This window comes from Triticum dicoccoides, chromosome 3A, assembly GCF_002162155.2.
Source record: "Triticum dicoccoides isolate Atlit2015 ecotype Zavitan chromosome 3A, WEW_v2.0, whole genome shotgun sequence".
NCBI classification, from domain to species: domain Eukaryota; kingdom Viridiplantae; phylum Streptophyta; class Magnoliopsida; order Poales; family Poaceae; genus Triticum; species Triticum dicoccoides.
In genome coordinates, this window is record NC_041384.1 from 595998344 (window position 1) to 596022144 (window position 23801).

At 43.3% G+C, this 23801-nt stretch overlaps 1 protein-coding gene across 1 annotated transcript; it reads left to right on the top strand.

Moving 5' to 3' along the window:
- Window positions 1–22548: 22548 nt before the first annotated feature.
- Window positions 22549–23082, top strand: LOC119269444 (histone H4). The gene has a single exon (XM_037551272.1). It carries the CDS (start codon window positions 22628–22630, stop codon window positions 22937–22939), a length of 312 nt encoding a protein of 103 aa, XP_037407169.1. The 5' UTR covers window positions 22549–22627; the 3' UTR covers window positions 22940–23082.
- Window positions 23083–23801: the final 719 nt, after the last annotated feature.

Below are 23801 nucleotides of genomic sequence, written 5' to 3' on the forward strand. Positions count from 1 at the left end.
TGGTGAAATCCGTCAATGATTGGGTCTAGAACCAATGCGGCGAAGCCGCCGTGATAGATGCTAGTGGGGTGGTCCCTTCGATCAAAGGTGATCGGGCAGGAGGACCATGGGTTGAACTTTGGGGCGACTGGCTCCATCGCATATACGTCCCATAACGCACGCTTCCGCTCCCTCTTGGGGATGTGGGTTGCGTATATCATGTTCACCGTCCGCACTTGCGGGGGAAATCCCTTCTGTCCACTGTTGTTCGGTAGCCTGGGCTCCTCCTCGTTGTCGCTATGCGGCCCCTTGTCTTTGTTTTCGGCTCTTAACTTGCCTGCCTGCTTGAACACCCAACAATCCCTGTTGGCGTGATTGGCTGGCTTTTCGGGGGTGCCATGTATCTAGCACAAGCGGTCGAGTATTCGGTCCAAACTGGACGGGCCCTGAGTATTTCTTTTGAATGGCTTTTTCCGTTGACCGGATTTGTAGCCTCGGAATCCAGCATTAATTGCCGTATCCTCGTTGTTGTCGCTGTTAACACGACGCTTTTGTTTGTTCCGACGCGACCTGTCACTTTTGTCCTTGGTATTCAGATTACCAGGGTTCTTGGTTAAGTTGTTGTTGCGAGCTAGCCAGTTGTCTTCTCCTGCGCAAAAGCGGGTCATGAGTGTCATGAGGGCTGCCATAGATTTCGGCTTTTCCTGTCCCAGGTGCCGTGCAAGCCACTCGTCACGGATATTATGCTTGAAGGCCGCTAAGGCCTCTGCGTCCGGATAGTCGACTATCTGGTTTTTCTTTGTTAGGAACCGTGTCCAGAATTGCCTGGCCGATTCCTCTGGCTGCTGAATTATGTGGCTTAGGTCATCGGCGTCCGGTGGTCGCACATAAGTGCCCTAGAAGTTGTCAAGGAATGCGGCTTCCAGGTCCTCCCAAGAACCGATTGAGTCTGCTGGCAAGCTGTTAAGCCAATGCCGGGCCGGTCCCTTAAGTTTGAGTGGGAGGTATTTGATGGCGTGTAGATCATCGCCGCGGGCCATGTGGATATGAAGGAGATAATCCTCGATCCATACCGCAGGATCTGTTGTGCCATCGTACGATTCAATGTTTACGGGTTTGAAGCCCTCAGGGATTTTATGATCCATTACTTCATCTGTGAAGCATAGGGGGTGTGCGGCGCCTCTGTATTGGGCTATATCACGACGCAGCTCGAAGGAGCTTTGTCTGTTGAGTTCGGCCCGGCCGGATTTATTGCATCCGGAGTGACGATCACTGTCACGTGCCGTGGGGCGCCTGCGCGATCCGTAGATCGATCTTGTTTGCCTTGCCTTCTCCTCCAGTATGTCGCGCAGGTCGGGCGCATTTTCCCGTGCCTTAGTATGCTTGACGCGGCGTCGGGGCATGGCTTGAGTGGAGGGCCAAGAGGCCTCTCTGTCGCGGCCACGAGGTGGCCGGTCGGCCATGTCATGTGCTGGTGATGTAGGTGATTCCTCCTCTAGTCGGGGTAGCAGCCTGCGCTTTGGGTAACTCTTGGAGGGGCGTTCGAGTTCATACTCTTCGGCCGCAAGGACTTCAGTCCATCTGTCAGCTAGCAAATCCTGATCAGCTCTAAGCTGTTGCTGCTTTTTCTTGAGGCTGCTTGCCGTTTCCATAAGCCTGTGTTTAAAACGTTCTTGTTCGGCGAGATCCTCTGGCACGACGAACTCGTCGTCGTCGAGGCTTGCCTCGTCTTCGGAGGGAGGTGTATAATTATCATCCTCAACCTCTTGGTCCGCCGCCCTCTCGTGAGGGCTGGCTTCTCTGTCCTCCTGTGCTGAATCTTGCTAGAGGGGGTGTTCTTCGGCGCTGTCCGGAGTAGTATTATCTCCCGTGCCGGAATCACCGTTTTGCTTTGGCGGGATTTAGAGCGGCGCCGCTGATGCCGGCGCTTGGGCTGTTTCTTAGAGTTATCGTCCCCCGCTATTCCATCGCCATCTCCATCCTTTGGAGTGTCCACCATATATATGTCATATGACGAGGTGGCCTTCCAGCGCCCTACAGGTGCTGGTTCTTGTTCGTCTCCTGCATCGTCGTCCATGCCGTTGATGTCTTCGGAGTCGAAGTCAAGCATGTCGGTTAAGTCGTCGATAGTGGCTACGAAGTGGGTGGTGGGTGGGTTTTGAATTTTTCATCGTCTGTATCCCAACCTTGCTGACCGTAGTCCGGCCAGGGCTCTCTTGATAAAGAGAGAGACTTTAGAGAATTCAGGATGTCGCCGAAGGGCGAGTGCTGAAAGATGTCCGCGGCGGTGAACTCCATTATCGGTGCCCAATCGGATTCGACCGGCAGGGGCGCGGGGGGCTCAGAGTTCAAAGAGGAATCCGGCTCCTCGGAGTCACGGGCCATGCAGAGCGCGGGGCTGGAGTTCGGCTCGATCGCCTCTGAGATCACAGCCCCTGAGGCAGCGTCCAACCGCTGATCCTCGATCGACGCAGTAGGCTCCGAATCAATGGTCAGAACCGATGCGCGTGCGGCCTCCAAGGCGCTGTTCGGCGGCAGAGCTATATCATGCCCATCGAGACAGTGCGGCGCGCTTGGCTGTGGCTCGAATCCGTCGAAGATCAAGTCCCCGTAGATGTCAGCCGTGTAGTTTAGGCTTCCAAACCTGACCTGATGGCCAGGGGCGTAGCTTTCGATCTGCTCAAGGTGACCAAGCGAATTGGCCCGCAGTGCGAAGCCGCCGAAGACGAAGATCTGTCCTGGGAGAAAAGTCTCACCCTGGACTGCATCGTTGTTGATGATCGAAGGAGCCATCGGGCCTAAAAGCGACGACACAGAGGAACTCTCAATGAAAGCACCAATGTCGGTGTCAAAACCGGCGGATCTCGGGTAGGGGGTCCCGAACTGTGCGTCTAGGCCGGATGGTAACATGAGGCAAGGAACACGATGTTTTACCCAGGTTCGGGCCCTCTTGATGGAGGTAAAACCCTACGTCCTGCTTGATTAATATTGATGATATGGGTAGTACAAGAGTAGATCTACCACGAGATCGAGGAGGCTAAACTCTAGAAGCTAGCCTATGGTATGATTGTTGTATGATGAAGTTGTCCTACGGACTAAAACTCTCCGGTTTATATAGACACCGGAGAGGGTTAGGGTTACACAAAGTCGGTTACAATGGTAGGAGATCTTGAATATCTGCATCGCCAAGCTTGCCTTCCACGCCAAGGAAAGTCCCATCCGGACACGGGACGAAGTATTCAATCTTGTATCTTCATAGTCCTGGAGTCCGGCTGAAGGTATAGTCCGGCTACCCGAACACCCCCTAATCCAGGACTCCCTCAACCACAATCATCCTTGCTGTACACACCTTTTGAGAGAGTCATACATGACTTGGAATTTGTTAGAATACTCTATGTGCTTCGCTTATATCATTTGAGTTATATAGTTTTGCTCTAGTACTTCACTTATATTTTTTAGAGCACGGTGGTGGAATTGTTTTATAGAAACTATTGATCTCTCATGCTTCACTTAGATTATTTTGAGAGTCTTGAATAGCATGGTAATTTGCTTAAATAATCCTAATATGCTTGGTATTCAAAGAATAGTAAAATCTTTCTTATGAGTGTGTTTAATACTATGAGAAGTTTGATACTTGATAATTGTTTTGAGATATGAAGATGATGATATTAAAGTTGTGCTAGTTGAGTAGTTGTGAATTTGAGAAATACTTGTGTTAAAGTTTGTGATTCCCGTAGCATGCACATATGGTGAGCTGTTATGTGATGAAGTCGGAGCATGATTTATTTTTTGATTGTCTTCCTTATGAGTGGCGGTCGGGGACGAGCGATGGTCTTTTCCTACCAATCTATCCCCCTAGGAGCATGTGCGTAATACTTTGCTTTGATAACTTGTAGATTTTTGCAATAAGTATATGAGTTCTTTATGACTAATGTTGAGTCCATGGATTATATGCACTTTTCTTCCTTCCACCATTGCTAGCCTCTCTAATACCGCGCACCTTTCACCGGTATTATACACCCACCATATACCTTCCTCAAAACAGCCACCATACCTACCTACTATGGCATTTCCATAGCCATTCCGAGATATATTGCCATGCAAGTTTCCACCGTTCCGTTTATTATGACACACTCCATCATTGTCATATTGCTTAGCATGATCATGTAGTTGACATCGTATTTGTGGCAAAGCCACCATTCATAATTCTTTCATACATGTCACTCTTGATTCATTGCATATCCCGGTACACCGCCGGAGGCATTCATATAGAGTCATATTTTGTTCTACGTATCGAGTTGTAATTGTTGAGTTGTAAGAAATAAAAGTGTGATGATCATCATTATTAGAGCAATGTCCTAGTGAGGAAAGGATGATGGAGAGTATGATTCCCCCACAAGTCGTGATGAGACTCTGGACGAAAAAAAAGAGGCCATAAGAAAAAGAAAAGGCCCAAATAAAAAAATGAGAGAAAATGAGAGAAGGGACAATGTTACTATCCTTTACCACACTTGTGCTTCAACGTAGCACCATGATATTCATGATAGAGAGTCTCTCATTGCGTCACTTTCATATACTAGTGGGAATTTTTCATTATAGAACTTGGCTTGTATATTCCAATGATGGGCTTCCTCAAAATGCCCTAGGTCTTCATGAGCAAGCAAGTTGGATGCACACCCACTTAGTTTCTTTTGTTGAGCTTTCATATACTTATAGCTCTAGTGCATCCGTTGCATGGCAATCCCTACTCACTCACATTGATATCTATTGATGGGCATCTCCATAGCTCGTTGATACGCCTAGTTGATGTGAGACTATCTTCCCTTTTTTGTCTTCTCCACAACCACCATTCTATTCCACATATAGTGCTATATCCATGGCTCACGCTCATGTATTGCGTGAAGATTGAAAAAGTTTGAGAATGTCAAAAGTATGAAACAATTGCTTGGCTTGTCATCGGGGTTGTGCATGATTTAAATATTTTGTGTGGTGAAGATAGAGCATAGCCAGACTATATGATTTTGTAGGGATAACTTTCTTTGGCCATGTTATTTTGAGGAGACATGATTGCTTTGTTAGTATAATTGAAGTATTATTATTTTTATGTCAATATTAAACTTTTGTCTTGAATCTTTCGGATCTGAATATTCATACCACAATTAAGAAGAGTTACATTAAAATTATGCCAAGTAGCACTCCACATCAAAAGTTATCTTTTTTATCATTTACCTATTCGAGGACGAGCAGGAATTAAGCTTGGGGATGCTTGATACCTCTCCAACGTATCTATAATTGTTGATTGCACATGCTATATTATCTACTGTTTTGGACATTATTGGACTTTATTATCCACTTTTATATTATTTTTGGGACTAACCTATTAACTGGAGGCCCAACCCAGAATTGCTGTTTTTTTTGCCTATTTTAGGGTTTCAAAGAAAAGGAATATCAAATGGAGTCCAAACGGAATGAAACCTTCGGGAATGTGATTTTCTCAACAAACAAGACCCAGGAGACTTGGACCCTACGTCAAGCAACCAACAGGGAGGCCACGAGGTAGGGGGCGCGCCTACCCCCCAGGCGCGCCCTCCACCCTCGTGTGCCCCCTGTTGCTCCACCGACGTACATCTTCCTCCTATATATACCTACGTACCCCCAAACGATCAGATATGGAGCCAAAACCCTAATTCCACCGCCGCAACTTTTTGTATCCACGAGATTCCATCTTGGGGCCTGTTCCGGAGCTTCACCGGAGGGGGCATCCATCACAGAGGGCTTCTACATCAACACCATAGCCTCTCCGATGAAGTGTGAGTAGTTTACCTCAGACCTTCGGGTATGTAGTTATTAGCTAGATGGCTTCTTCTCTCTTTTTGGATCTCAATACAATGTTCTCCCCCTCTCTTGTGGAGATCTATTCGATGCAATCTTCTTTTTGCAGTGTGTTTGTTGAGACCGATGAATTGTGGGTTTATGATCAAGATTATCTATGAACAATATTTGAATCTTCTCTGAATTCTTTTATGTATGATTGGTTATCTTTGCATGTCTCTTCGAATTATCAGTTTGGTTTGGCCTACTAGATTGATCTTTCTTGCAATGGGAGAAGTGCTTAGCTTTGGGTTCAATCTTGCAATGTCCTTTCCCAGTGACAGTAGGGGCAGCAAGGCACGTATTGTATTGTTGCCATCGAGGATAACAAGATGGGGCTTTTATCATATCGCATGAATCTATCCCTCTACATCATGTCATCTTGCTTAAGGCGTTACTCTGTTTTCATGAACTTAATACTCTGGATGCATGATGGATAGCAGTCGATGAGTGGAGTAATAGTAGTAGATGTAGGCAGGAGTCGGTCTACTTGTCTCGGACGTGATGCCTATATACATGATCATACCTAGATATTATCATAACTATGCTCAATTCTGTCAATTGCTCAACAGTAATTCATTCACCCACCGTAAAATACGTATGCTCTTGAGAGAAGCCACTAGTGAAACCTATGCCCCCGGGGTCTATCTTCATCATATTAATCTTCCAATACTTAGTTATTTCCTTTGCTTTTTACTTTACTTTTATTTTACTTTGCATCTTTATCACAAAAATACCAAAAAATTATCTTATCATATCTATCAGATCTCACTCTCGTAAGTGACTGTGAAGGGATTGACAACCCCTTATCGCGTTGGTTGCGAGGAGTTATTTGTTTTGTGCAGGTACGAGGGACTCGCGTGTAGCCTCCTACTGGATTGATACCTTGGTTCTCAAAAACTGAGGTAAATACTTACGCTACTTTGCTGCATCTCCTTTCCTCTTCAAGGTAATCCAACGTAGTGCTCAAGAGGTAGCACACAGCCGGACTATCAGGTCCTTCATGGCTAGCTCTGCCGAGCTAGATGGGAGTTCCTTACCTCCCCTCATAGTTGAGGGATAATTTTTTATAGCATCATTGAAGTTCTTCATAATGATAAGCAGATATAAATCCCAAGTGACTCAAAGAATAGAGCTATGCTCCCCGGCAAAGGTGCCAGAAAATAGTCTTGATAACCCACAAGTATAGGGGATCGCAACAGTTTTCGAGGGTAGAGTATTCAACCCAAATTTATTGATTCAACACAAGGGGAGCCAAAGAATATTCTCAAGTATTAGCAGCTGAGTTGTCAATTCAACAACACCTGGAAACTTAATATCTGCAGCAAGGTATTTAGTAGCAAAGTAATATGATAGTAGTGGTAACGATGATAAAAGGTAACGATAGCAAAAGTAATATTTTTGGTATTTTTGTAGTGATGATAACAATAGCAGCAGAAAAATAAATAAGCGAAGAGTAATATATGGAAAGCTCGTAGGCAATGGATCGGTGATGGAGAATTATGCCGAATGCGGTTCATCATGTAATAGTCATAACCTAGGGTGACACAGAACTAGCTCCAGTTCATCAATGTAATGTAGGCATGTATTCTGAATATAGTCATACGTGCTTATGGAAAAGAACTTGCATGGCATCTTTTGTCCTACCCTCCCGTGGCAACGGGTCCTAGCAGAAACTAAGGGATATTAAGGCCTCCTTTTAATAGTGTACCGGAATAAAGCATTAACACATAGTGAATACATGAACTCCTCAAACTACGGTCATCACCGGTAAGTATCCCGATTATTGTCACTTCGGGGTTAACGGATCATAACACATAATAGGTGACTATAGACTTGCAAGATAGGATCAAGAACTCTCATATATTGACGAAAACATAATAGGTTCAGATCTGAAATCATGGCACTCGGGCCCTAGTGACAAGCATTAAGCATAGCAAAGTCATAGCAACATCAATCTCAGAACATAGTGGATACTAGGAATCAAACCCTAACAAAACTAACTCGATTACATGATAAATCTCATCCAACCCATCACCGTCCAGCAAGCCTACGATGGAATTACTCACGCACGACGGTGAGCATCATGAAATTGGTGATGGAGGATGGTTGATGATGATGATGGCGACGGATTCCCCTCTCCGGAGCACCGAACGGACTCCAGATCAGCCCTCCCGAGAGAGTTTAGGGCTTGGCGGTGGCTCCGTATCGTAAAACGCGATGAATCCTTCTCTTTTGGTTTTTCTCCCCGAAAGTGAATATATGGAGTCCAGGTTGAGGTCGGTGGAGCGTCTGGGGGCCCACGAGGCAGGGGGCGTGCCCCCCACCCTCGTGGACAGGTGGGGCACCCTCTCACATGGATCTTCCTGCCATTATTCATTATATATTCCAAAATAATGCTCCATTGATTTTCAGGTCATTCCGAGAACTTCTATTTTTGCACAAAAATAACACCATGTCAATTCTGCTGAAAACAGCGTCAGTCCGGGTTAGTTCTATTCAAAACATGCAAGTTAGAGTCCAAAACAAGGGCAAAAGTGTTTGGAAAAGTAGATACGACGGAGACATATCAACTCCCCCAAGCTTAAACCTATGCTTGTCCTCAAGCAATTCAGTTGATAAACTGAAAGTGATAAAGAAAAACTTGTACAAACTTTGTTTGCTCTTGTTGTTGTAAATATGTAAAGCCAGCATTCAAGTTTTCAGCAAAGATTATGAACTAATCATATTCACAATAACATTTAGGTCTCGTGTTTACTCATATCAATGACATAATCAACTAGCGAGCAATAACAATAAATCTTGGATGACAACACTTTCTCAAAACAATCATGATATGATATAATAAGATGGTATCTCGCTAGCCCTTTCTGAGACCGCAAAACATAAATGCAGAGCACCTTTAAAGATCAAGGACTGACTAGACATTGTAATTCATGGTAAAAGAGATCCAGTCAAGTCATACTCAATGTAAACTAACAGTAATGAATGCAAATGACAGTGGTGCTCTCCAACTGGTGCTTTTTAATAAGAGGATGATGACTCAACATAAAAAAATAGATAGGCCCTTCGCGGAGGGAAGCAAGGATTTGTAGAGGTGCCAGAGCTCAGTTTTGAAATAGATATGAATAATATTTTGAGCGGTATACTTTCATTGTCAACATAACAACCAAGAGATGGCGATATCTTCCATGCTACACACATTATAGGTGGTTCCCAAACAGAATGGTAAAGTTTATACTCCCCCTCCACCAACAAGCATCAATCCATGGCTTGCTCGAAACAACGAGTGCCTCCAACTAACAAGAGTCCCGGGGGAGTTTTGTTTGCAATTATTTTGATTTGATTTGCATAAAGCATGGGACTGGGCATCCCGGTGACCGGCCATTTTCTCGTGAGTGAGGAGCGGAGTCCACTCCTCTTGAGAATAACCCGCCTAACATGGAAGATACGGACAGGCCTAGTTGATACATGAGCTATTCGAGCATACAAAACAGGATATTTATTTGAAGGTTTAGAGGTTGGCACATACAAATTTACTTAGAACGGTAGGTAGATACCGTATATAGGTAGGTATGGTGGACTCATATGGAATAACTTTGGGGTTTATGGAATTGGATGCACAAGCAGTATTCCCGCTTAGTACAGGTGAAGGCTAGCAGAAGACTGGGAAGCGACCAGCTAGAGAGCGACAATAGTCATGAACATGCATTAAAATTAATCAACACCGAATGCAAGCATGAGTAGGATATAATGCACCATGAACATAAATATCGTAGAGGCCACTACATGCGTGAACATGTGCCAAGTCAAGCCACTCGAATCGTTCAAAAGAGGATACCACCCTATCATACCACATCACAACCATTTTAATAGCATGTTGGCACGCAAGGTACACCATTATAAGCTCCTAGCTAATTAAACATGGCATAAGCAACTATAATCTCTAATTGATTGCAAACATGTTTATTCATAATAGGCTAAATCAGGAACGATGAACTAATCATATTTACAAAAACAAGAGAGGTCGAGTTCATACCAGCTTTTCTCATCTCAATAAGTTCATCATATAATCATCATTATTGCCTTTCACTTGCATGACTGAATAGTGTGGATAATAATAATAGTGCACGTGCATTGGACTAAGCTGGAATCTGCAAGCATTCAATTCAAGAGAGAAGACAAGGTAACATGGGCTCCTTGTCAGATCAACGAATATGCATATAAGAGCCACTTTAACATTTTCATTATGGTCTTCTCATCTCGACCCCCAAAGAACAAGAAAAGAAATAAAATTATTTACACGGGAAAGCTTCCAACAAGCAAAATAAGAACGAGAAATCTTTTTGGGTTTTCTTTTTAATTACTACTACAAGCATGAAAAGTAAACTAACTAAAAGCTACAACTATTTTTTTGTTTTTTCTTAAGATTTATTAAACACACAAGAAGAAAGCATAAAAAGGAAAATAAACTAGCATGGATGATACAATGAAAAAGTATGAGCACCGACAACTAGCAGTGAGTGTGTGAACATGAATGTAATGTCGGTGAGAAATACGTACTCCCCCAAGCTTAGGCTTTTGGCCTAAGTTGGTCTATGGCCATGGCTGGCCTGGCGGATATCCAAAGTAATAGTTGGGGTCGTATTGTGAAGAAGCCTCGGATTGCCACTGGTTGGCAATCACCTCCGGATCCCACTGGTAATCAGACTGTCGTGGAGGATCAAATTGTGGTTCCGACTCTGGCTCTGTAGCTGATGTAGGGTTCCGGTAGGCGTGAATGGCCTCCAACGGAACAAGGTACTTGCCTGCAGATAAATCAAACAAGGAAGGAGCAGGCAAGGTAATAGTCTCAGGATGATTTTTACCAAATATTAATTTGTACTTAAGCTCCTTTTCCTTATTCTTAACAATAAAATCATGTGCTACCATACTCTTATAATCTAAATAAATAGGAGGCAGCAATTTTTCTTCCTTCTCATAATGCCTAATAGGTATGTTAAAATGTGTAGCGAGGCGCGAGGCGAAGATGCCTCCAAGGACGGGGCCCTTAGTATGGTTAAGATTTAACCGCTTTGCAATAATAGCGCCCATACTGAATGTGTCATCACGAAATAAGGCATGGCACAAAATAACAATATCAGGGGCACTCAGGTTTCCACAGTTTCCGCGCCCAATTAAGCATCTACTAGCAAATATAGCAAAGTAACGTAGAACAGGAAAGTGTATGCTAGTAATTTGTGTGTCAGAAACCTTCCTCGTTTCCCCTATAGTAATGGTATCAATAAACCCATCCACATCGTCACGATGTGGTTCCTCTACACTGCCCTTGAAAGGGATCAAACAAACCTGACAAAAATCATGAAGTGACATCTCCTTATGCTCATCATATAGATAAAATTCCACCGTAGGTGGTGAGCTCCTAGCACGGAAATGAAAGTTTTGCACAAAGATATTGGTGAGTGAGAGATACTGTTCGCGTTGGTCGTGGAGGAAGGCGGCGAGGCCTGCATTCTCTGCCAATTCATAGAAATCATCATAAATCCCGGCTGCTCTCAAGAAATTATCACAAGGCCATTCACACGGCCGAACTTCCACGGTGCGAGGGAGATTATATTTGTGCCTCTTATCCTCCTCACTTTGCTTATCCTTCGAGCTTAGGCTCGATGAGCCTCTCAAAAATCTCTTCATCTTTTTCTGAAAATTTCTGAAATTTTAGTAACTTTAAAATAAAAGTGAACCAAACTCAATAATTTTGATAGCAACTACTCCTACAAGTGCCCAGAGGCAATATCATGCATCAAAACTACTTTTGACCATATAAATTTGACATGCAAGCTCAAGAACAGGGTCACCTAAGCAGCAAAAATACGCAATGAATAAAGCACTAGAACAAAAACTAATTGGACCATTGGAGGAGTCACATACCAAGGAACAATCCCCCAAAGCAGTTTTGTGAGAGGTGCTTTGAGCAAGGAGATCGAAAATGGCAGCAAAATGAGCTTGGACTCGGGTTTGAGCTGGTTAGTGGTGTTTGTGGGAGGAAGAAGGAATGTGTGGTAGCTGAAATAAGTGGAGGGGAGCCACCATGGGCCCACGAGGCAAGGGGCGCATCCAGGGGGTAGGGCGCGCCCTCCACCCTCGTGGCCAGGTGCTTGCTCCCCTTGTTGTGTTCTCAGTGCCAGATATTCTAAAATATTCTAGAAAAAAACATATTTAATTTTCAGGGCATTTGGAGAACTTTTATTTTTGGGGTGTTTTTTATTGCATGGATAACTCAAAAAACAGACAGAATATACTATTTTTGCTTTATTTAATATAAATAACAGAAAGTAAAAAGAGGGTACAAAGTGTTGTGTTTTCTAAATTCATCCATCTCATGCTCATCAAAAGGAATCCACTAACAAGGTTGATCAGGTCTTGTTAACAAACTCATTCCAAATAACATGGAACCAGAGAATTTTCGAATAACACTAGGTTACCTCAATGGGGATATGCACATCCCCAACAATAAGAATATCATATTTCTTCTTGACAGTAGGAAGAGGAAATTCAAAACCTCCAAAAATAATCAATGGAATTTTTCCAATAGAGTTTATACTATGAACTTGAGGTTGTTTCCTCGGAAAGTGTACCGTATGCTCATTGCCATTAACATTAAAAGTGACATTGCCTTTGGTGCAATCAATAACAACCCCTGCAGTATTCAAAAAGGGTCTTCCAAGAATAATAGACATACTATCATCCTCGAGAATATCAAGAATAACAAAGTCCGTTAAAATAGTAACGTTCACAACCACAACAGGCACATCCTCACAAATACCGACAGGTATAGCAGTTGATTTATCAGCCATTTGCAAAGATATTTCAGTAGGTGTCAACTTACTCAAATCAAGTCTACAATATAAAGAGGGAGGCATAACACTAACACCGGCTCCAAGATCACATAAAGCAGTTTTAACATAGTTTCTTTTAATGGAGCATGGTATAGTTGGTACTCCGGGATCTCCTAGTTTCTTAGGTATTCCACCTTTAAAAGTATAATTAGCAAGCATGGTGGAAATTTTAGCTTCCGGTATCTTTCTTTTATTAGTAAAAAATTCTTTCATATCCTTAGCATAAGGATTCATTTTGAGCATATCAGTCAAACGCATACGCAAGAAGATAGGTCTAATCATTTCAGCAAAGCGCTCAAAATCCTCATCATCCTTTTTCTTGGATGGTTTAGGAGGGAAAGGCATGGGTTTCTGAACCCATGGTTCTCTTTCCTTACCGTGCTTTCTAGCAACAAAGTCTCTCTTATCATAACGTTGATTCTTTGATTGTGGGTTATCAAGATCAACATCAGGTTCAATCTCTACTTCATTGTCATTACTAGGTTGAGCATCAACATGAACATCATTATTAACATTATCACTAGGTTCATGCTCATTACCAGATTGTGTTTCGGCATCAGAAATAGAACTATCATTAGGATTCTCAGGTGTGTCAATAACAGGTTCGCTAGAAGCATGCAAAGTCCTATCATTTTTTTTCTTCCTCTTAGAAGGACTAGGTGCATCAATATTATTTCTCTGAGAATCTTGCTCAATTCTCTTAGGATGGCCCTCGGGATACAAGGGTTCTTGAGTCATTTTACCACCTCTAGTCATAAATCTAACAACATTATCATTTTTCTTACTATTCAATTCATTGAGCAAATCATTCTGAGCTTTGAGTACTTGTTCTACTTGAGTGGTAACCATAGAAGCATGTTTACTAATAAGTTTTAGTTCACCTTTAACATTAGCCATATAATCACCCAAGTGTTCAAGCATATCAGCATTGCATTTTAATTCTCTACCAAAATAAGCATTGAAGTTTTCTTGCTTAACCATAAAGTCATCAAACTCATCCAAGCATGGGCTAGCAAACTTAGTAAATGGGATTTCAGTCTTATCATATCTATAGAGATAATTTACTACCTGTGTCGGGTTATCGGGACCATGTATTTCTTCAACAGGCGGTAAATTAAGACCATGTATTTCTTTAGTAGGAGGTAAATTCTTAACATCTTTAGCTTTAATACCTTTTGTTTCATAGATTTCTTTGCCTATTGCATATCTTCAGGACTGAGAAATAGAATACCCCTTTTCTTCGAAGTTGGCTTAGGAGTTGGTTCAGGAATTGGATCAGGAAGTGTCCAATTATTTTCATTGGTCAACATATTATTCAATAAAATTTCAGGTTCATTTAGCGTTCTTTCCCTGAAAACACAACCAGCACAACTATCCAGGTGGTCTTTGGAAGCATCGATTAGTCCATTATAAAAGATATCAAGTATTTCATTTTTCTTAAGAGGATGATAAGGCAAAGCATTAAGTAATTGGAGAAGCCTCCCCCAAGCTTGTGGGAGACTCGCTTCTTCAATTTGCACAAAATTATATATTTCCCTTAAAGCAACTTGTTTCTTATGAGCGGGGAAATATTTAGCAGAGAAGTAATAAATCATATCCTGGGGACTACGCACACAACCAGGATCAAGAGAATTAAACCATATCTTAGCATCACCCTTTAATGAGAACGGAAATAATTTAAGGATATAAAAGTAGCGAGTTCTCTCATCATTAGTGAATAGGGTGGCTATATCATTTAATTTAGTAAGATGTGCCACAACGGTTTCAGATTCATAACCATAGAAAGGATCAGATTCAACTAAAGTTATTATCTCAGGATCAACAGAGAAATCATAATCCTTATCAGTAACAAAGATAGGTGAAGTAGCATAAGCAGGATCATATTTCCTTCTAGCATTCAAAGTTTTTTGTTTCGGCTTAGCTAATAATTTCTTAAGATCACTCCTATCATTGCAAGAAAGAAAATCTCTAGCAGTTTCTTCATTCATAAGATAGCCCTCAGACACAACAGGTAATTCATATCTAGGGGGAGAGTCTTCATCATCACTTTCATCAATATTATTAGTTTCAATAATTTCATTCTCTCTAGCCCTAGCAAGTTATTCATCAAGAAATTCACCAAGTGTCACAGTAGTATCAAGCATAGAAGTAGTTTCATCATAAGTATCATGCATAGCAGAAGTGGCATCATCAATAACATGCGACATATCAGAATGAATAGTAGGTGTAGGTGTCGCAAGATTACTCAAAACAGAAGGTGAATCAAGTGCAGAGCTAGATGGCAGTTCCTTACCTCCCCTCATAGTTGAGGGATAATATTTTTAGCGTCTTTCAAGTTCTTCATAATGATAAGCAGATATAAATCCCAAGTGACTCAAAGAATAGAGCTATGCTCCCCGGCAACGGCGCCAGAAAATAGTCTTGATAACCCACAAGTATAGGGGATCGCAACAGTTTTCGAGGGTAGAGTATTCAACCCAAATTTATTGATTCGACACAAGGGGAGCCAAAGAATATTCTCAAGTATTAGCAGCTGAGTTGTCAATTCAACCACACCTGGAAACTTAATATCTGCAGCAAGGTATTTAGTAGCAAAGTAATATGATAGTAGTGGTAACGGTGATAAAAGGTAACGATAACAAAAGTAATATTTTTGGTATTTTGTAGTGATGATAACAATAGCAACGGAAAAGTAAATAAGTGAAGAGCAACATATGGAAAGCTCGTAAACAATGGATCGGTGATGGAGAATTATGTCGGATGCGGTTCATCATGTAACAGTCATAACCTAGGGTGACACAGAACTAGCTCCAGTTCATCAATGTAATGTAGGCATGTATTCCGAATATAGTCATACGTGCTTATGGAAAAGAACTTGCATGACATCTTTTGCCCTACCCTCCCATGGCAGCGGGGTCCTAGCGGAAACTAAGGGATATTAAGGCCTCCTTTTAATAGAGTACCGGAACAAAGCATTAACACATAGTGAATACATGAACTCCTCAAACTACGGTCATCACCGGTAAGTATCCCTATTATTGTCACTTCGGGGTTAACGGATCATAACACGTAATAGGTGACTATAGACTTGCAAGATAGGATCAAGAACTCTCATATATTGATGAAAACATAATAGGTTCAGATCTGAAATCATGGCACTCGGGCCCTAGTGGCAAGCATTAAGCATAGCAAAGTCATAACAACATCAATCTCAGAACATAGTGGATACTAGGGATCAAACCCTAACAAAACTAACTCGATTACATGATAAATCTCATCCAACCCATCACCGTCCAGCAAGCCTACGATGGAATTACTCACGCACGTTGGTGAGCATCATAAAATTGGTGATGGAGGATGGTTGATGATGACGATGGCGACGGATTCCCCTCTCCGGAGCCCCGAACGGACTCCAGATCAGCCCTCCCGAGAGAGTTTAGGGCTTGGCGGTGGCTCTGTATCGTAAAACGCGATGAATCCTTCTCTCTCAGTTTTTTCTCCCCGAAAGTGAATATATGGAGTCCAGGTTGAGGTCAGTGGAGCGTCAGGGGGCCCACAAGGCGCGCCCCCACCCTCATGGACAGGTGGGGCACCCCCTGACGTGGATCTTCCTTACATTATTCATTATATATTCCAAAATAATGCTCCATTGATTTTCATGTCATTACAAGAACTTTTATTTCTGCACAAAAATAACACCATGTCAATTCTGCTGAAAACAACGTTAGTCCGGGTTAGTTCTATTCAAAACATGCAAGTTAGAGTCCAAAACAAGGGCCAAAGTGTTTGGAAAAGTAGATACGATGGAGACGTATCACCCACACCCGTATTTATGAGAATCCCGTAATAAGGGGACACGATCTCTGTTTCGACAAGACGTGCCAGTGGCAACCGCGTCTCGAAACGTGGAGCAGCAGATGAAAAACGGTTCGAAATTATGACCGGACTGACGTGAGGTCATCAGCAGATTAGACTCGTGTAAAAATATATATTCTCTCTACGGTAATGTTGGTGTGTGTGATAGGTCCGGATACTATCATCGCATCCGAAGACTATCTTGAAGTTCAGATAGAAGGGAACCCGCCTTGCAATGTCGAAGACAATCTGCGCGCCGGACTCCTCGTGATTGAAGCCATGTTCAGGGGCTACTGAGGGAGTCCTAGACTAAGGGGTCCTCAGACGTCCGGCCTGTTATCCATGGGCCGGACTGATGGGCTGAGAAGACATGAAGGCCGAAGATTGTACCTGTGTCCGGATTGGACTCTTCTTGGCATGGAAGGCAAGCTTGGCGACCGACTATGAAGATTCCTTCTTATGTAACCGACTCTATGTAACCCTAGACCCCCCCCCCCCCCGGTGTCTATATAAACCAGAGGGGTTAGTCTAGAAAGGATATACTCATTACCATAGTCATATAGGCTAGGCTTCTAGGGTTTAGCCATTACGATCTCGTGGTAGATCAATTCTTGTAACACTCATATTCATCAAGATCAATCAAGCATGACATAGGGTATTACCTCCATAGAGAGGGCCCGAACCTGGGTAAACATCATGTCCCCCGTCTCCTATTACCATCGATCCTAGACGCACAGTTCGGGACCCCCTACCCGAGATCCGCTGGTTTTGACACGAACACTCAGGGCCCTCTCGGTAATGCACATCACTATGAGCCTTGCAAGGAATGTGACTAATGAGTTAGTCACGGGATGATGCACTATGGAACGAGTAAAGAGACTTGCCGGTAACGAGATTGAACTAGGTATGATGATATCACCGATCGAATCTCGGGCAAGTAACATACCGATGACAAAGGGAATGACGTATGTTGTTATGCGGTTTGACCGATGAAGATCTTCATAGAATATGTAGGAGCCAATATGAGCATCCAGGTTCCGCTATTGGTTATTTACCAGAGATGTGTCTCGGTCATGTCTACATAGTTCTCGAACCCGTAGGGTCCGCACGCTTAACATTCGATGATGATTTGTATTATGAGTTATGTGATTTGATGAACCGAAGGTTGTTTAGAGTTCCGGATGAGATCACAGACATGACGAGGAGTCTCGAAATGGTCGAGAGGTAAAGATCAATATATTGGAAAAGTTATATTCGGAGACCGGAATGGTTCCGAAGTGTTTCAGGTATTTTCCGGAGTACTCGGAGGTTATCGGAACCCCCCGGGGAAGTAATGGGCCTTAATGGGCTTTATTGGAAATGAGAGGAGGGCCTTAAGGGGTGGCCGCGCGCCCCCCATGGGCTGGTCCGAATTGGACTAGGAGGGGGCGGCGCCTCCCTCTTTCCTTCTCCCCCTTCTCCCTTCCCTTCCTTCTCCTAGTTGGAATAGGAAAGGGGGGGTGCGAATCCTACTTGGACCGGGAGTCCAAGTAGGAATACACCCCTTGGCGCGCCCCCTGTAGGGTCGGCCTTCTCTCCTCCCCTCCTTTATATATGTGGGAGGGGGGCACCCCAAAGGCACACCAAGTCTTCTCATAGCCGTGTGCGGTGCCCCCCTCCACAGTTACACACCTCGGTCATATCGTCGTAGTGCTTAGGCGAAGCCCTGGACCAGTAACTTCATCATCACCGTCGCCACACCGTCGTGCTGACGAAAATCTCCCTCGTCCTCCACTGGATCAAGAGATCAAGGGACGTCATTGAGCTGAACGTGTGCTGAACGTGGAGGTGCCGTACATTCAGTACTTGGATCGGTTGGATCGCGAAGACGTTCGACTACATCAACCGTGTTACTAAACGCTTCCGCTTTCGGTCTATGAGGGTATGTGGACACACTCTCCCCACTCGTTGCTATGCATCTCCTAGATGGATCTTGCATGATTGTAGGTAATTTTTTTGAAATACTGTGTTCCCCAACAGTGGCATCCGAGCCAGGTCTATGCGTAGATGTTATATGCACGAGTAGAACACAAAAAGTTGTAGGCGATAATAGTCATACTGCTTACTAGCAACTCTTACTTTGATTCGGCGGTATTGTTGGATGAAGCGGTCTGGACCGACATTACATGACCACGTTCATGAGACTGGTTCTACCGACGTGCTTCGCACACAAGTGGCTGGCGGGTGTCTCTTTCTCCAACTTTAGTTGAACCGAGTTTGACTATGGCTGGTCCTTGTTGAAGGTTAAAACAGCACACATGACAAAAAATCATTGTGGTTTTCATGCGTAGGTAAGAAATGTTCTTGCTAGAAGCCCATAGCAGCCACGTAAAATTTACAACAGCAAAGTAGAGGACGTCTAACTTGTTTTTGCAGGGCATGTTGTGATGTGACATGGTCAAGACATGATGTGATATAATTTGTTGTATGAGATGATCATGTTTTTGTTAAAATTATCGGCAACTGGCAGGAGCCTTATGGTTGTCTCTTTTATTGCATAAGATGCAAGCGCCATATAATTTCTTTACTTTATCGCTATGCGATAGCAATAGTTGCAAAAGCAATAGTTGGCGAGACGACCATGTGACGACACATTGATAGAGATCAAGATGATGGAGATCATGGTGTCATGCCGGTGATGATGGAGATCATGACGGTACTTTGGAGATGTAGATCAAAGGCACAAGATGATGATGGCCATATCATATCACATATTTTTGATTGCATGTGATGTTTATCTTTTATGCATCTTATTTTGCTTAGTACGATGGTAGAATTATGAGATGATCCCTTACTAAAATTTCAAGGTATAAGTGTTCTTCCTGAGTATGCACCATTGTCACAGTTCGTCGTGCCAAGACACCACGTGATGATCGGGTGTGATAAGCTCTACATTCACATACAACGGGTGCAAGCCAGTTTTGCACATGCAGAATACTCGGGTTAAACTTGACGAGCTTAGCATATGCAGATATGGCCTCGGAACACTGAGACCGAAAGGTCGAACGTGAATCATATAGTAGATATGATCAACATAGTGATGTTCATCATTGAAAAGTACTCCATCTCACGTGATGAACAGACATGGTTTAGTTGATATGGATCACGTGATCATTTAGATGACTAGAGGGATACCTATCTAAGCGGGAGTTTTTAAGTAATATGATTAATTGAACTTAAATTTATCATGAACGTAGTCCTCATAGTATTTGCATATCTATGTTGTAGATCAATAGCTCGCGTGTAGCTTCCCCATTTTATTTATGATATGTTCCTAGAGAAAACTAAGTTGAAAGATGACAATAGCAATGATGTGGACTAGGTCCATGATCTGAGAATTATCCTCATTGATGTACATAAGAATTATGTTCTTGATGCACCGCTAGGTGACAGAACTATTGCAAGAGTAGATGCAGACGTTATGAATGTTTGACAGGCTCGGTATGATGACTACTTGATAGTTTAGTGCACCATGATTTACGGCTTAGAACCTGGACTTCAAAAATGTTTTGAACGACATGGAGCATATGCGATGTTCCAAGAGTTGAAATTGGTATTTCAGACTCATGCCCATGTTAAGAGGTATGAGACCTCTGACAAAGTACTTTGCCTACAAGATGGAGGAGAATAGCTCAGTCAGTGAGCATGTGTTCAGAATGTCTGAGTACTCAATCGCTTGAATCAAGTTACTAAGATAAGATAGTGATTGATAGAGTTCTGTAGTCACTATCACCAAGTTACAGGAACTTCGTGATGTGCAAGGGATGATGAAAATGATTCCCGAGCTCTTCGCAATGCTAAAATCGACGAAGGTAGAAATCAAGAAAGAGTATCAAGTGTTGATGGTTAACAAGACCACTAGTTTCAAATAAAAAAGGCAAAGGGAAGAAGGAGAACTTCAAAAAATAACGGCAAGCAAGTTGCTGCTCAAGTAAACAAGCCCAAGTCTGGACCTAAGCCTGAGACTGAGTGCTTTTACTATAAAGGGACTGGTCACTGGAAGCGGAACTGCCCCAAGTATTTGGCGGATAAGAAGGATGACAAAGTGAACAAAAGTATATATGATATACATGTTATTGATGTGTACTTTACTACTGTTCATAGTAGCCCCTGGGTATTTGATACTTGTTCAGTTGCTATGATTAGTAACTTGAAACATGAGTTAAAAAATGAACAGAGACTAGTTAAGGGCGAGGTGACGATGTGTGTTGAAAATGATTTCAAAGTTGATAAGATCACCATCGCACACTCACTTTACCTTCGGGATTAGTGTTAAAGTTAAAATAAATGTTATTTGGTGTTTGCGTTGAGCATAATATGATTGAATCATGTTTATTGCAATACACTTATTCATTTAAGTTAAAAAATAATTGTTATTTTATTTACATGAATAAAACCTTCTGTGGTCATACACTCAAGGTGAATGATTTATTGAATCTCAATCATAGTGATACACATATTCATAATATTAATACCAAAAGATGCAAAGTTGATAATGATAGTGCAACATACTAGTGGCACTGTCGTTTAAATCATATTGATGTAAAACGCATGAAGAAACTTCATGTGGATGGACTTTTAAAATCACTTGATTATGAATGTTAATATCTTTTCCTACAAAGCTATCAAACTTTACAAAATTTGACTTTGATCAAATCTTTATATACAAACTAAAAAGAAACAAAGAAAGTACATAATTTCATTAAATTAGTATACCCTACCATATTTTTTACGAAAACACTAACGCCCACACGTGTGACATCATTGCAAATCGCCCACATGTCTGAATCATCGTACAGTTAAGTTTGCACGAATCTTGACGCACCAAGACAGTTTTCGCGTGCCACGTAGGACAAGGTCGGTGTGTGGGCGTTGCAGAGGTCGCCCACACGCCCTATAACACGCGGTTGCCAGCTGCGTTGTGTGGATGAACTAGTTTCTGCCCACACAGCCACCACCTAGTCCATGCGCGTGTGGGTGAACTGATTTTCGCCCACACGACAGTCATATGTTGTTGGATGTCAACTGCAGTTGCGCGTACATGACAACTAGGTAAACACACATGGCAACTATGATTCGTTTGCTAGACGGCAATTGCAGTTGCGCGTACGTGGCAGTCAGGTAAACATACACGGCAACTGTGATTAACCACACCCTTTTCTAAAAAAAACCTGTGATTAACCACACGTGGCAACTAGGTAAACACACACGATAATTATTGTTTGACCATATGAGGCAAGTAGTTAATCACACACGACAACTATGACTTGATTACACGCGGCAACTATCATAAATTAGACACGACAACTATAGTTAACCAAAATATAAAGAGTTGCCGTGCTTTTACAACCATAATTGCCATCCCGGATAACTACATCTGCCATCCTGAATGACAACTAAATCGTAATCCCGCGGGTACCTATTGTAGCTGTGCGAGAACGTGTGGGCATATTTGGCTTCGTGCCACACGCACGAGGTGGAGATGGATAGTATTTTTTGAGCGTGTGACACAAAGTAGCTGCGCCCACACGTGTGGACAATTCTATTATTCGTCCACACACAACTCGTGTGAGCTGCCCACTACTCATGTCACACACGATGTGTGGACGAATATCTATTATGCCACACGTGTGATGAATATCGACGTCCATTTTCTATCTATGTCATCACCAGCATAACTAGTGTCCAATGCCGCTTGTCTTTCGTCCCACTATGCAGACCGGGCGCGCAAAATTCCGAAACTTGGAACCCGGCGTGCCAGGTCACCGATCCGCACCCCAGTCCACACCACCGATCCGCGGCATCGTCGGGAAAAGCAGTCTCAGCCACCCATCTCGTCTCCATCGAACGGCTCCAGCCGCCTCGACAGCCCCCGCTCACCCTTTATACACACAACCCCTTCCCCCGTCTCATCTCACTCATCGCTCCCAGCCACCAAACCCCGCTCCAAAATCCCCAAATCCCCTCTCTTCCCAAGCTACTCAGCCATGTCGGGGCGCGGCAAGGGCGGCAAGGGGCTCGGCAAGGGCGGCGCGAAGCGCCACCGCAAGGTCCTGCGCGACAACATCCAGGGCATCACCAAGCCGGCGATCCGGAGGCTGGCCCGGAGGGGCGGCGTGAAGCGCATCTCGGGGCTCATCTACGAGGAGACCCGCGGCGTGCTCAAGATCTTCCTCGAGAACGTCATCCGCGACGCCGTCACCTACACCGAGCACGCCCGCCGCAAGACCGTCACCGCCATGGACGTCGTCTACGCGCTCAAGCGCCAGGGCCGCACCCTCTACGGCTTCGGCGGCTGAAGAGCCGCGGCGCTGGCTGGCCGGCCGTGGCGCACAAAACCTGGCTCGCGGTCAAGAAGGTGGAGGAGTGGAGAAAACTGTACTTGATTTGGGTTCCATGCCTTCTATGATTAGTAGTGATATATCTGTAGTGGCAGTAGCTGGTTGTTCGATGGTTGCTTCAGTGTTCTGAATTTCTGATGGACAAACACTGTGTTTGCCGAGTTATATGAATCCAGAGTTAACAAAATTGTCCTAGAACTATGAATTATTGCTATGACGATACTGTTCGGTTTTAGTTTTAGTGTTTTACAACTCATTGTGCTCCTGCATTTAGCCCTGTGATACGATTGTTTTCCGGCCGCTCTGCATTTTCTGTTCTTCAACTGCGTTTGGTGTTGATTCGATGGCGGTCTCCTACAGATCCAGCGGCTTATTGCTTGAATATTTTCTGCAAATCTTGCCGTGTCAAAATGTTATGAATCAACGGAGTACTAGTTTTGAACGCACCATTAGCCAATTGGTCCTCTTCGCTCGTAACCTGTTTATATTCTGTCTGCGTCTCCGTGCAGATCTTAATTTTTCAATGTCATATATAGTCATAAATTTGCACATGGTGTTTGTTTTGATATGCTTTTCTATGGTAAATCTTGCTTGGCCCAGTCCCTCCCAAAGTCAGATTCGAAATTTTTTGTACCCTTTTCGAACTGCCTACTTGTGCTCGGCCCGTCAATTGATGCCTCTCCCTTGAGTTGGCAGGCCCGTCATTTAGCCCCACTACACCATTGTCTGCTCAGAACTATTCTACGCAATGCTTGTATGATAGTTAATTACTTACAACGAGCTAAGCACATTTTAAATGTTTAGATTTTTGTGGTGAAAT